General features: G+C 38.9%; 1 protein-coding gene across 2 annotated transcripts; it reads left to right on the top strand.

The window, feature by feature from the left end:
* Positions 1 to 3,933: 3,933 nt before the first annotated feature.
* cd44b (CD44 molecule (Indian blood group) b) lies at positions 3,934 to 14,728 on the top strand. 2 transcript variants are annotated; one of them, XM_061283030.1, is made up of 9 exons: positions 3,934 to 4,489; positions 5,293 to 5,359; positions 9,639 to 9,804; positions 11,032 to 11,174; positions 11,307 to 11,345; positions 12,201 to 12,536; positions 13,458 to 13,541; positions 13,654 to 13,732; positions 13,804 to 14,728. In XM_061283030.1, the coding sequence occupies exons 3-9, from the start codon at positions 9,749 to 9,751 to the stop codon at positions 14,009 to 14,011; spliced, it is 945 nt and encodes a 314-aa protein (XP_061139014.1). In that variant the 5' UTR covers positions 3,934 to 4,489; positions 5,293 to 5,359; positions 9,639 to 9,748; the 3' UTR covers positions 14,012 to 14,728. The 2 variants fall into 2 exon arrangements, with proteins under 2 accessions (XP_061139014.1, XP_061139013.1); XM_061283029.1 differs by lacking the exon at positions 5,293 to 5,359 and having other exon boundaries at positions 3,940 to 4,489.
* Positions 14,729 to 15,111: the final 383 nt, after the last annotated feature.

Genomic DNA, 15,111 nt, shown 5'->3' with positions numbered 1-15,111 from the left:
TGTCGGGCTCAGTGAGCAGTCTAGGTCACACTCACGGTCACACAGCAGGGATCAGTGTGGAAGCAGTTGCTTTGGCAGCAATAATACCAAATGTGTGTGGACAATATTGGAGATGTTTCAACTCAATTACCAAATGCAGGGTGATCTCAATGACATATCTTGACTGCCCATTAACTGACTGGCAAGAAAGATCCAATTTAAGGGCTGTTTGAAAAATATGTGTATGTGATAAAGCGTAAATGTGTTTACATTTGTGTACGTTGCACTGCATTATACCGAGATCTCTGTTCAAAGGATATTTTTAAATGATAAGGCTCAAAATGATAAATGTAAATGTGTTTACATTGGTGTACGTTGCGCTGCATTATACTGAGACCTTAGTATAAAAGTTTCACCCAGTGTATTCCCACTCTGACGTGGCCTTGTAACTGATCACACTGCCCCAGGATTGGTGGGAAGCTTTTTTCATCTGCGTGATCCCACGAGCAATGTTTGCTCAACCATTGTTGACAGGATTTCCTCCGCTTAGCCCTCCCCCCCCCCCCTCACAAACAGCACACCTTTTTTTTGTCATAACAATGCATCAGTTTCATTGCACGTATTGTAATGTTTCACGTATGAATGAACAAATTAATTTCAAATGATCAATGTTTATACGGCTTGCGCTGATTCAGAGTGACTGAAATTGGGGGTAAGGGGGTCTATGACGCAGGGCATTCCTGTTGACTGTACAGTGTTCAAACATGGTGGCTCTCTGGTCCTAGCAGCCCAACCCGGGCAGGGCTCTTGGTTTGTTGTCATTGCTTAAAGCCTAGTCTCAGTCTATCTAGTCATGCTCAGCATTAAACTTTAAGGACACTCTTAAACCAAGCTAAATTTTAACCATGAAGTAATAATGGGTTTCATGTTTTGCTCAACACTGAAAACTATTGCTCACTAAAAACTTTGCTGACCACGCTATTGTGATGACTGAAATGTAGATGATATTCCAGAGGACTCTGGAACTATGTGCAATGAAGCAATTTGAAAAAGGAAAACGCTCTACTTTTCACAATTTAGGTCACTGTAGGCTACTTGTGGTAGGCAAAGCCAAGTGAGGCAAGTTGACCAGCGCAATCTCATCATTGTTTTATCACATGACACGACTGCCCGGCGTACATGTATACAGTACATGCCTTGAAAACATTTTCAACTTTTTCCACCTCCCAACCGCTCTGTTTTATTTATTACTTTTTATATTGAGAATTTACCAACTAAAAGTAACTTGTAATTGTGCAGTGGAATAGAAATGATACATCATTTTAAAAAAATATTAGGCAATTGAAAATCTGAAAACTTAGGCGCATGTGCATTTGTATTCTGCCCCCTGCATCAAAATTTTGCAGAGCCCCCTTTCGCTGCAATATATGCAAATCCACAAGTGGCAAACTGTGAATATTGTTGGGGGTGGTTTTGTAATGATATGCAGGGCAAACAGTATCTCATTAAGATTAACATTTCTGAGTGAGTTTTATGCAATTATCTCCCATTTGAAGACATGCACAATGCTTAGCTTGAGATGCTTGATTATTCACATATTGGACAGTACACCATTTTTGGAAACGTACACTGCAATAGCTTAAAAGAAATTTAATACAGGTTTAATTTGGTTCTGCCTAGTGTTTTACAATGTGGTGTACCTATTACTACTGTTTGGTGGTCCTACATGATGGATTTGTTGGTGGTTTCCTGGTACATTGGCATACATGTTCTTGTTTGCTGACAAATGTATGTTTTCTGCTGTTGGTTTATCGCAATGGTATATAATGAAATACCCATCAACATCGGATTGACCATGGGAGCAAACAAACCTTGATCATATCGGTTTCCCATAGCTAATATTGTCAACAAACATTCAGCTTTGATTATCTCATTTCACTTCTTCACATCATATTCATTAGTTTGGGGATTTTATAATGCTGTTGCATATAATCTAATATGTGCTTGTCACTTTGTGGTGATTTGGCTCACAGAAAGGGAAAAAAAACATGCTCCATAAAAGGAATCGCTGAAAAGGTTCTATTTGTTGGCTATCACAAATTTCTAACCGCAGCGACATCTGATGAGAGAGTATGTGTGGGTTCTCACTGACTCGCCGTCATGGAAATGTTTTTGTATGCTCTATTGGCTGAGTCAGCAGTCTGATGTTTAATTTAGGGCTCAGTCATTGCCCGTATACAGACAGTCACCTCAGCTACTGTGCTTTATTTTTCTGCTGCTATGACATCATGTAGCAAAAAAAGTGATTCGATTACTAAATAAACTGGAATACTTCAGCATTTACATTCTTCATAGTCATTCCACACCACATGGACCTGTTTTTTTCTGAGTAATCATTTACGTGAAGAGAGACCATTGAATGTTAGTGTTCGAGTTGCACTCAGTTTAAAATGATTTGCCTTGCCTGGATAGTGATTGAGCATTCTACGGTCTACAGTAGAGCTCACCTGTATGTGCTTTTAAAAGGTGACCTTGTGTATTCTCCGCTGTTTTAAAGCCAGTGTCACTCACTGATCTTCTAGTCATCATCTCTTATTTTTGCGTCATTGATTTTCCAGTGAGTGAGAGAAACTAGGACAGACATTGTTCTGGCAGAGAAACCAACGTTGCCTGGACAATCATTAGCTTAAAAATCCCTTTTCATATTTCTTTCACAGAGACAAACGTATATGTACAGTTGGTTAACTGAAGAAAGAGGAAACTCCAAACCAACGTTAGTGTTGCAATCACGCTTTGGTTGTTTGTATCTCACCATAGTAACTGCTTCTTACGAAATGGCTGTGACTGTATGATGATTCGTTGACCGTTATCTCCCTAGAATTGTGAAGTCGATTTAAATGAAGTCAGCATCTACGTTCTCTAACTCTTTTTTTCTCCATTGGTCTTCTTTTGTGTTATCAAGTAAAATAATTTATCCCAAAATGGATGTTGGGAAATGTTGGAGTAAATTTATATGGATGCATATTGTTCTCGGGTTAATTTCTTGCCAAGTGGGCCTAACCCTGTGGTTCTTTCTGGGAGTTTTCAGTTATTTGACACTTCCTGTGCTTTTTTAACTTTGAGATTTGTCTCAAACTTTTATTCATAATTGTACTTCCTGAATAATAATTTACAGGTCGATCTTGAATACATGGCAGCGTTTCACATTTTAATTAAAGGTAATACATTGGTAACGTTTGTCTCTATTTTTGAGGCAATATGTTTCTACTTCACTGAAAGCACAGTTGTGTGTGGATCCATCCCATGGTGAGTCACTGTCAAGTCATCGTTCATGCTGAGCCATTAGACATCCTTTTGTGCTGGTTGATATGGAAGTCACCGAATTACAAGCTCAAAGCAGTCATGCTTTGTCACCACGTGTGTGAAATATTCCACAATGGGTGTGTTGTTCAGAACCGCTGAATCCATTGGTTGTTTTGGACAGTACTGCAGTTACAGTAATACATTTGTGAATTGCATTCCTCATAATGTCTCACATTAAGATCAAGCTAGCGAAAAATAGAACTCATAGGGAAACGTTGGAACAGCAACTGGAACTGAGAAATGAAGTGAGAAGATTATTCTCTTCGTTATCGTACGGTAGGTAGCCTGGAGATTTAAGCTATCCGGCAGTCATGACGGAACACACAGAGGTTGCCCTTACAAATTTAGAGGTACCAAATTGATTGATTAAATACATAATGTGTCTCGATATTTTGTGCATGTCCTTGGGTTGTATTCCAATCTTCTTCCTTTTGTGTTTCTAACCTTAGTCTTTTTAAAATGATAAGTGTGTCTGTGAAATGGATGTGACCGGCTCCCATTTCTGTTACCAGATCACACTGAGATGCAGTGAAAGGGAGCAGAGACAAGAAAATTGGCTGAATTGAAAATGAAGTGAGGAGTGAACAAAAGACCAGATGGGCACACTGAAACTGCGGGTGTCTAAAATGAGGAAAGAGAAACACAGGGGAGGAGTGAGGAGGTAGACACGGAGCCAGATGAGAGGGAGAGATCACCTTCGCCTTTATCCATTTGCAAACTGTGGAGGAAGGCAAAGGAAGAGCGGTGGAAGGAGAGAGGTGGGGCAAGTGGGTGTGTGTTCACATGAGGCACTCTTCCTCTTCTTGTGTGGGTGCATACAGCTGCTGCGGTTCGCAGACACAGAAGAGAAAAGTTGGGCAAAGTCGAAGTGCTTTCCATCTGCCAACACACACACACAGCAACTCCCTTTCACACAGGAAGATTCCATTTTGATTCCATCGCTTTCATACTCATTCACCCTCTTTTACGTACACACACACACTGGTCGTCCTGGTTGAGGGGGAACTGGACCGCTGGAGGCTTCGTACTCACCTTTACCTTCAGTCACTCTGCCAACCATCCGGACAAGGCTTTCCCAGGATGTGGACTCTTCTCTTGGGGGTTACCTTAGGACATCTGGCCTCCTGTAGGTCAGAGCAACTTCAAGGTAAGGTGACCATGCCTTCTTTCACAGCTCTTTGTTTGAAATGAGATTTTTCTTCTTTCTTTGTGCCAGACGTACATGCTTTTGTTTGAACACAGGAATAATGAATGCATGGATTATTATGTGAATGTGAGAGTAAAACGAATATAAAGGCCTTTTTTCCTGTGTTGTTCGTAAAAGAAATTTGTGGATGCCGGCATAGACTGTGCATGCTAGACAGCAGCGCAGACAGCCTCATGTCTGGCAGTCTGAGACTGCTGACAGACACAAAGAAAATGCTTTTATGCTGTGCCCGTGTCTAACACACATTCATGTGCCAGACAGCAGAACCTATTTAATGAAATGGAATATTAAGCCAGCCACCAAAGGCAACAGGCTTTTTTTTTTCCTTTTACCAAAATCTAGACAGATAAATCACACATTTTAATGCTTTACGCTCTTCCACAAAGGATGTTCAGCACCACTCCTCCATCCATATGTCATCCTTTTTTCATCTCATACATAGTCTGACTTTTGATTGGATTTGTTGCCCTGAGCAATACATCTCTCGAGGAGCTGAAACAAACAGGTCTGGGTGCATCCAGCTTGGTCCCATGAGAGACGGTTGCCAGGTTGTTCATTTCCTCGGGCACCACGGTACTGAGCTTTACACTCCCTAAATGGATTCTCATTTGAAGTCGTAGAAGAGTTTACTTCTAGACAGCGTTTATGGCTGTGGGAGGATTCTATCATAGTTACTCCTCTCGGGGCTTCTTGTGAGCATTGGAGGCAAGCTTTTGTGTTTGTGCTTTTTTTTTTATGTCAAGAGTGCTCATCATGGCCCTGGACACAGTCTTTGAACATTAACTCTGTGGGCCCAAGTATATCATTAAGGTCAGTGGGTTTCTGTTTCCAGGCTAACCCTTCATGTAATCTCAAATTAGATTCATGGAAAGATTTTGTTTTACAATGACATCAGTTAATCAGTGACATTTAACAGAAGTTTATGTTCTTGGATCTATATACATATACCATGATTGTAATTTTATTGTTGACTATATGATTTATAGCTAAGAAGACATGCAAAGCATTATAATCACAACATCTGTTGTGGGGAACAGAGGAAATGATGACCTAGTAGACCTCCGTTTTTAATGCCTTCATCTATTTTACAAACTAGAAACCCAACTAAAATATATAGCCTCTTTATCACATTTTGAGGTGTGGTCAGGGCCCCTGTAGTCAGAAACAGAATCATCTTTATTGTGCAACTATGTCAAAACACACATATCTGGGGTAGTTTGAGTCCCACTGCTATTACAGAAACAAGGACTGTAACAAAAAGATGGTTCACATAAGTACAGAGAGCCTCTACATAGTGCTGTAGTAGTGAACAATGACCGTTGTACAATTGATGGGGAGGGACATTAAACAAAAATGCAGTGCATTAATTATGTTACAAGACAGATGTGCACATGATGCAGAGAATGTCACACAAAATAAAATGACCACTAGTGCAGGATTTCGCCAGAAATGCACGAGAGTCCATTGCAGGATTTCTTAATATAACGCCAGAAATGCACTAGAGTCCATTGCGTCGGCCTTTTGCCTCTACTGGCTTTCTCTGCTACTTCACCACGTGTTAACCTCCTTCACCAAATGACGTCAAAGAAGAGAGTAGCAGTCTATGCCTCAGTACTCTTTCTTCTTTCTGTATAGGTTCAGATCATTTTTTGGTTTTATGCATCTCTTTGACAGCTTTTACTCATCAAAAGCAAATTTGAAAGAAAGACAGCTATCTGTTTTGTAAATGTGGTTACTTTCTATAACTGAAATGCAAGACTGGATAGAATGTGAGATCTCTATCATAGATACTCATAGAAAATTAGCCTTTGTTCTATGCTTGGTTTTTATTTTAGACAGTTTGTTAGCAAAACTCAAGTCCAGAAATTATTAAACCATTTTCATTTTGGACTATTTTTAGGAAATTCGAGAAATTAAGGAAAAAAAACTACACACTAGCAAGGACAGAAAATGATTTTTTGTGGCAATGAAAAATTGTTCACCACCTCCTGGAAACGTGCACCACCCTTTGCTTTACGGCAATAAACCACAAAATCACCAACTGCAAAGTCGGGTGGTTTCCAAGTAAAGGAAGTTTGTGGTTTGTCAACTTTTGGTATGACTGCAATGCATTTATCTACATTTCAGTTGTGCTTCCTTGTATGCCATCCCCCACAGTATTCTGAGACGTTAAAAGCGTGTGCAATAGGTTGGTGCATGGTCATGTCAATCCTTCTTGTGACCTTCTATTATTATTGCAACAATGTGTGCATACACCAAACCTATTTTCAGTAAAATGTCACATTTAATCTGCCACATCTTGTTAGTATGATATGACTGCTGAAAGAGCAATTCAATAAGATGTGATGATGCAAGACACTGGAGCCCTGCTGAAGTAATAAGGGCACAAGACCTGCTTGTAAACAAGCTAACAAAAGCTGATGACAAAATGTTTTTTAAGACAGCTCAGCCGAGTCTTGTTGATCTAGCCGTGAAGGTACGACTTTGTATACTGGTTGTCTCAATGCTTTATGATGATGACATATCTTTGTAATTCAGTTTTGTCTGGATGCTGTCTCTGAATGTGCACACCATTCCCCAAACTATTAAGAGGTTACGTCATCTTCTAGGTGTCTCCGAATGTAAATCTAGAGTAGTCAAAATTACCCATAATGCCTTTGTAAAAGTGGTGACTGTTTATGTTAGAGCAGTAAAATGGCGCACCAGCACAAATTATACTATGCAAATAATGAATTCATTGCATTTAATAGAAAAGATGTACAACAAAGGAAATGCATAGTTTAAAATATATTCGTTTTTTATTCATAATAAATAGTCGTAGCTCTTAATGCGCCGCTTTGTCATGACATATACAGTGGTCACCTGATATAGGATGAGGACGTAAGTAGTGAGCTGGCTGTCCAAATCGCCAAACACAATGAGGGAACAACTTTCTCGTGCCATGTAGTCAATCGGTTGGCCGCGGTCCATGACATTGCATGTGGTCCATGAGATTGGAAATGAAAAATAACTAATATTTTTATAAATAAAACTCATTTATTGTTTAGACTTGATTTATTTTCCAGCTAATTTTGTGAATCATTTACCCATCCAAATTATATCAAATGTAGCTGAGATTCCCAAAATAGACAAACAGATGCAAATAAACAGCCTGTATTGGTCTATCCTTCTTCTGTGCAAAATAAAATAATATTTCACCAAAGCAGTGGTCCCTGAGTTACTTCTTGGTTATAATGGTCGTCCCTTGGACAAAACCAATTGGAAAACCCTTACCATTTATAGTACGAGACTATATAGTGAATGCAGGGGAGAAAAATAATCAAGCAAATAGAACAGGAAAATGGATCAGAATTAGATGGAAGAGAAAATGAAGTCTACAGAGTTCATTCGGCTTGTATACATGACACATATACATGAATTTACCGTGGATTGCTTTTGCTTCAGCTCAAGACACCAGGAATGATCAGTCTCCTTGGTTTCAACTTCATTATGGGACAAAGGAAGCTTTTGGGCGATCACTGTCTCAGGATGGCAGGCTTTGGGGCTGCACAAAGACCCCCGTGACTGCTTCCTCTGCATACCAATGAAACCCTTTTTTATCTTGTTGGGTAGTTTTGCAAGAGCCCAACTATTGTAGGTTTGCGGCCTACACTTTCAGGGACACGGGGCCATGTGGCTGTTGTGTTTCGGTTCTGTGTGTGTGTACGAGTGTATAGATGTGTGTGCGTGTGCGTGTGCGTGTGTGTGTGTGTGTGTGTGCGCGTGCGCGCAACATTTGCACAGACTCTTATTGCCCAACAGCAGGGAAGTTCAACTGTAATAGTTAACGATTAACCAATGACATCTTATCAAATTATAACAAGTTGAATTTAAATGATATTTAATGCAAAAGCTGTATCCCCAAAATGTAAATAATAATAATAATGTAGTAAAAATATCACAACAAATTTGCTTTCACTTGTTTTCCTTGCATACATGTTGCAATGCAACTCAAATTTATGAAACAGTTATTTCCTCTATTTCCTTCCTTTTTTTATACTCGACCCATTGAACAGCTTGTGGTTATAAGTGAGAACACGAGGTAGAACAAAGATGTGTGATGTGCATGTAGCAGACTCCTTCTACAAGTACCAAATTGATCAATTTATTGCAGGATATATTGAGGGACAGATTTTCTCTTTAGTTTTGACACTATCTCAGACAGATTTGTTCAAGTACTACTTACAAGTCTGCTTCATTATTAATTTTATTGTTTTCAATTTTTGAAAACATTTTTTTTTTTAGCTGAGCATTAATGAGCTGTAGTCTACATAAGACTCATCAATACATCAACTTAATTTCATTTTGTTCATATTTTTAATGAACGGTACTTTTTTCTGTTTTACGAAATATTTGTTACAACCATGACCATTTACTGCTTTCCAAATTCTAACTATTTGATTTACAAGCCTTCAGTGTTCAGCCATAAAAAATGGTCAGTGGGGCGACAAGAAGCTTTTCTCACTTTTATTGTAAATGCAAATGTTCACCTGCTCATATCAGGGAACCCCCTCCTTGAAATGAGTTTCCATTGTAGTTCAGCTCATGTCTGGTGAAACATGGTTTAGACTTTTATCAAAGAAATTAAGCTGGCAGTGCTAAAATTTGCTGGACATAAGATTACTATTTTAGTGTTACTTTGATGTGATTGTGTGTGAGGTTGTTTGTGTGTGTGTCTTGCCTCAGGCTCTACACTGCAGACACGATGCTTCTGTTTTTGCCTCTTTCTAAACATTGTACATTGTTGAAATCACACTTATATCCATGGAGCACACCATTCCCGTGTCTCATCAATTATTTGCTTATTAGCCACTGAATGGTTATGAAAGGGGTCTCGTGATCCATACAGAGTCTTAATCAAAGACTCTGAAAACAACTAACACAGCAGTACTATTATGCTATAGATTTGATATGACGAGGTTAAAAAATAAAGAAGAAAGATTTTGAGCTGTGGGTCAGTTGCTTCATTTTCCCTTTGTTGGAGTACAATGGTAATCAAACATTTTCACTTTTTATTTTCAAAATCTGTTCTGTTTTATTCTCCCCATAGTCAATTCTCGCAGCTGCAGCTATGCCGGAGTGTTCCTTGTTGAGGGTGAAGCTCGGCACTCTCTGAGTTTTGATCAGGCTCAAAAGGTGTGCGAGCAGCTCCAGACTACAATGGCAAGTCCAGAACAAGTCCAACAGGCCTTTGAAAAAAACATGGAAACCTGCAGGTGAAAACACAATCCTATCATTTGCTCAACCCTCTTAACCAATCAGCTCCTTTCTTCACTTGCCAAGCTATGCCTTGTTTGTCATTAGTTTGCCCATATTGTATTTAAGTCCTTTGTTTCTGTTCACTCCCCTTTGGCCTCTTGTTAGTAGATGTATTTGTGTGTGCTTTTTGTTTACTCTTCTTGTATTGTTTTGCTTTTCTAAGCGTTTCCTCTGTGTTCAGTTCTGTTTTGTTGCAATTGATTCTTGGTCAAAACAAAATGTGTCACTGTGTTTAAATGTAATCCTTGTGGCCCTCATGAGAACAGCTTAATTTGTCACATCCACCACAACTATGCATAATTCTCTTTTAACTGTTTTTGTTTTTGGAGCATTTTTTCTAAATGTTAACATTTCAGGAATTCTACAGTGTACTCTAATTTCTCCATTCTGTATTACTGCAATAGTAGAGCATTATGACCAGCAGGGCCCACTTCCATGAAAGTATATTATTTATGACCAACAGTTCTTTTCATCTTATAGCATTGGAGGGTGGAGAGTTTCTTGTAGTTCCTTATAAACGTACATTGCACAAGCATGGACTCCAACAAGTCTATTTCTGCTTCCATAATTTCAAAGACTGTATTGAGTTTACAGAGAATGAGAGGGACAGCTTTCTTTGGCCAGGAAGTATGTAAATTTGCTGTGTTCACTCCCACAATAGCCCAAACGCCCCTTTCTATTTGTGCTCTTAAAGTACCAAAAGAAAGAAAACTACACTCGACAGTTAGACTGTGCTACACTTGCGCTGGCCACAAAAAAAGGAGCCAAAATGTTGTTATTCTACTAAGACAACCGATTAACACTTAAACTCTGAGGTTCATTGAAACAAATCAAGACGTAGGAATAAAAATGGCCATTCAATGCTGAGTACTAATTTTCCCTAAATTCATTAACACATATAGTATTAATTTTTGCAACATTACATCGCATGACACACATTATGTGAAATAATTCAAGAGATCATTCGATGTAACTAGCCAACAAAGGAGTACTGATCAACGTGACAAGGTTGTATTGGAGTGCATTTGTCATGATGTAATACACTGCAATTCATTCTTACAATGTGGCTCAGATAGTCCTTAATGTTTTATGATATGTATTTCATTCATTTTTATTGACCCCTTTGTCAAACTCTGTCTTTCTGTCTCTGGAATCATAATCATGTCAATGTCAAATGTTGTCAGGAACGGCTGGATCAGCAACATGAGCTTCGCCATACTCAGACACACCCCCCATGAGAACTGTGCTGTGAATATGACTGGTTTGATCATTAATCCTCGCGACGACCTAAATGAAACTTTCGATGCTTACTGCTATGATGAAACAGGTTAGTTTTTAGGCAGCAAGAAGATTTCCCTTCCAATCACTTGGAATGTTATGCAAATTCCCAGTTTGTAGCTCACTGATAACCTTTTTTATGTCTCAATTTCTTATCTCTTCATATCTGACCATGTACTAGCTGGGCCTGAGAAAAACTGCACTAAGGCATTTGACAGAAGTGAGTGCGTTTTGAAATGATACTATGGCACATAATTTCAAGAATGTGAAATGAATAAAATATTTAATCATCAAAATAAAAAATGTAAAATGAACATTTGGTAATAGTCATGGAGAATAAACACACGCAGTACCAGTACGAAACATGAAAAGAAAAAAAAAACATTTGGAGAAATGAATCATGTTCTCATAATTTAACTCAAGTTAACCCAGTGACTATTATAAGCTCTGACATTGTTGGATGCTGTTGTTGCTGCTGAATGTTATCGACCATGACACTTTGCCATGGCGATGGAGGCAGCAACCCAATTACACTCAAAATGATTTTGGATTGAAACACCTTTTCCCTAAAAATCAAAGGTGTCATTGCATTTCATGGGAACGTAGTAGACAAATTCAATATCCATGTTATCAGTCATATCAATGTTTGGTTTTAGTATGTCTGGCCCAGTTGGCCAATTATGACCTTATCTCAACTCGCTGCATTGTTTCCGGGGATGCAGGTATCTCTTCACCGAGCAATACTTGCACACTCCGCACTGCAGGGATACAATTGGATACTGTAATAACTCCTTAGAATGCAATTGCACCTGATAACCACTGATGCGAATGAATTTGCTCAAGTTCTTATTTGGTAGAAGAGGGAGGACTCAAGTATGTTCACTGGGTGTACGCCCAAAACAACTTGAAAATTGATTTGCTCCCCAATTCAGTCCTACATGGTCTTTGCACACATTTTCAGCAATTATCTTTAAACATGTCTAATGTGATTAGCATACACGGAATTTGCCTTTTCAATATTCATAACATAGGATGGACCAATGTGGTGGCATAAACTTTTCTTCTCCTTTGTCAGCAATTAGTTCTACAGAAACTGGGCTGCAGGTGTCCACCCCAGCAGAATCAGGACGCTCTGTTGGGGTAACTGTTAAGACACCACATCCTGTGTCAGAGGAAGCCACAGAACAGTCCACAGTGGAAAATAGTTCACTTGGATGGGGTGAAATTGACAGTGTTACTGCTGGAGCCTTTGATCAGCCCACTGGATCTGGGATGCAGACTCCCTTCTCTGTAGAGGAAACACTGTCGACTTTCAGCCCTGTCGGTGGAACCTCTTTCCCTTACCCACTTCCAGATAACAAGCAGGAAGATGTGAAATTGCAGCCAGAAAATGAAGATCCTACTGAAGCGTGTAAGTGATATGACAGCAAGCAGAGTTCATTAGTTTATCATACACTTTGAGAATGCAATGATTATGTACAACTAGCTGGCTGTGTTTTGAAAGGAATTGTTTATAGATTTGTAAAGAAAAGACATTGGCGCAGCAACTTCATGACAGGACTGAACTTTTCCTAAGACACGGTGCCCTCTGGTGTTTGACTCCTACACTATTCCTTACTCAACTTAGAGTCATGCGATATACCAGCTGTCCTATTTCTTTTGTGGGCCTATTAGAACTTTATTTCAAATCATACTTCAGAACTTTAATGAAGATTGTTTAAATTGAATGAAACACACAAATGTCTGGAGCCCATAAAAGTCGGGATTAACATCTTAATATTAACCATATGACAACCAACATTAATATTGGTATCTTATGAAGGGTTTCTAATTTGATTTTTAATCAGTTTAACTCTGTTTAAAGACGCAAGCAAAACTTTACAGGCCATTGATTAAGTATGAAAACACTGATATCGAAAGATAGATGGACAGATAATATACTGTACTCGTTTCCAAATATTTGAAAGAATCATATTATGTATATTTCTATTAGAAAGTAGCTTATTATAAATGTCTGGTAACTGATTGAGTAATATTTGTGTTCCATGTTGAATACAGTACAATAATAAGGTATTGTTTTGCCACCAAGTCTGCATTGTAACAGCGTAGACAGGTAGACTTGTGTTTGTTTATTATGTCAAATGAGTAAAACGCAGACAATAATTTGATTATACATAATTCGCATTTTCAAACATGTAAACAAATATTTATGAGATGAACACTGTGGAGTGAGTGATGAATTTCCTTTTGTTGAGTAATTACTAATTGATTCCTAATTTTGAGTAGGAAAGTATTAACATGTGTGGTTTTTTTTTTGTTTATTGACCTGAAGCAACACAACAACCCCCACATGGCAAGAAAAGGATGAATAATGTTGTGCCACATCCGGATCAACAAGAGGGCAGTGATGCAACAAGTGAGCAGCCGAGAAGTGTTACTGTCAAGGCATTTCTAATTGAAGTCAATGAACGCTATGATTCGCGCCTAAAATCTATGACAGCAATTCTTCCTGATGCATCTCCCTGCAGACTGGATTGTCATCATTGGGGTGCTTATAGCGGTCGCCGCAATCCTCTTTGTGTGTGTGGCTGTTGCTAAAAGAAAGAGGTAAGCACATAGAATTCCAATGACTTTGAGACATGGCCGAGAAGGCAGTTTGAAAAATGGTGTTCTTGCAGCTGGTGCGGCAAGAGACAAACCCTGATGATCACCTCCAAAGAGAATGAGGGGAACGGGGCAGCGGGAGCTGTCGCCTCCAGCTCACAGGCCCAGGAGAGGGAGCAGGAAATGGTAACCCTCATGAACAAAGAGAAGATCCAGGAAAACGGCAACACGGAGGAGTTCACTGTCATCAAGCTAGAGGAGACACCTGATAAAGAGGCTTGAGGGAAGGGGCGGAGTCAATGAAAGGGAGGAGGTGGGCTGGTTGGGACGAAGGCGTTCGAAACTGCTTTGGTGGTCAGCACTGGATGGACAATGACTGGGTGTTAGTGCATAGAGGTGTGTGTGTGAGTGTGTGTATGTTATAGGTGGCAGTGTACTGCAGCAAGGATGCTGGTTTTTTTCCAATCTTCATGTGCAGCATATTGTTTGTCCAGTGCACCATATTAGTGAGGAGGGGGATGCCAAGCATGCATAAGTGGGTGTGAGTGTAGTCTGCCAGTTTGTGTGCATATGTTGTGTGTTCATAACAAAGAGGATGGGCAGGGGAAAAAGCTAGGGCGGTGGGTTGGAATGATTTGATCAATAATGACATTTATGAAAAGAAAAATTAGAAACAAGCATAAAAATGCACATCAGCCGAAACGGAGAATTGCCCAAACAATGATGATGAATTTAAAAAATCCTGTGTCATGTAAAATATGAGCAAACAATCAGTGACATCATTCCATTGTTGTGGTTTATTTGTTCATTTAGTTTTCCTCTGAACTAGTTAGTTTTTCAGTTTTTCAAGACAGCTGGAGACACCAGTTTTTGGATTTGTACCACTTTTGTTGGTCTGTATATATAACTTTTGAAAATGTTTTTTAACAATTTAGCTTGAAATGTCCTTGCTAAAGTAGCTTTGCATTCCTGTTGAATAAAAACAATGTGTCAATTTCATTTTTTGGATTTCTTTGATTGAGATTACAAATTGATATCAAGATTAAAAATACCATAAAAAGTATAATAGTGAAAAAAGTGATAGACTTGCTGTATTTTAAAAAAAAGGAAGCCAGGTTTCCATGGTTTCAATATGCTTGCACAGGAAATGAAAGAAAGCTTGATAGTGTCATTGAAAGAGATACTATACGTACAATTGTTCCATCGCGGGTCAACATGCAGGGCAATTTATTATTAAGGATTGACATCCATTTTTCCATATTGTCCTCATTTGGCTCATGGCTGAGCTGTGCTGGATTGGTTTATAGTGTTTAATTGCTTACTCCGGCACATTGTATTTCATATTTACTTTTGTTTGTATAATGTATTTGAAATGAAAGTAA

Source organism: Syngnathus typhle, linkage group LG7, assembly GCF_033458585.1.
Source record: "Syngnathus typhle isolate RoL2023-S1 ecotype Sweden linkage group LG7, RoL_Styp_1.0, whole genome shotgun sequence".
In the NCBI taxonomy this organism is placed as follows: domain Eukaryota; kingdom Metazoa; phylum Chordata; class Actinopteri; order Syngnathiformes; family Syngnathidae; genus Syngnathus; species Syngnathus typhle.
This window is presented reverse-complemented; position numbering and strand designations above follow the sequence as displayed.

Coding starts and splice junctions, on each gene's coding strand:
- cd44b (XM_061283029.1), top strand. CDS start 4,423: ATGTGGACTCTTCTCTTGGGGGTTACCTTAGGACATCTGGCCTCCTGT. Junction 11,175..11,306: donor TTACTGCTATGATGAAACAG/GTTAGTTTTTAG, acceptor ACCATGTACTAG/CTGGGCCTGAGAAAAACTGC. Junction 12,537..13,457: donor TGAAGATCCTACTGAAGCGT/GTAAGTGATATG, acceptor ATTGACCTGAAG/CAACACAACAACCCCCACAT.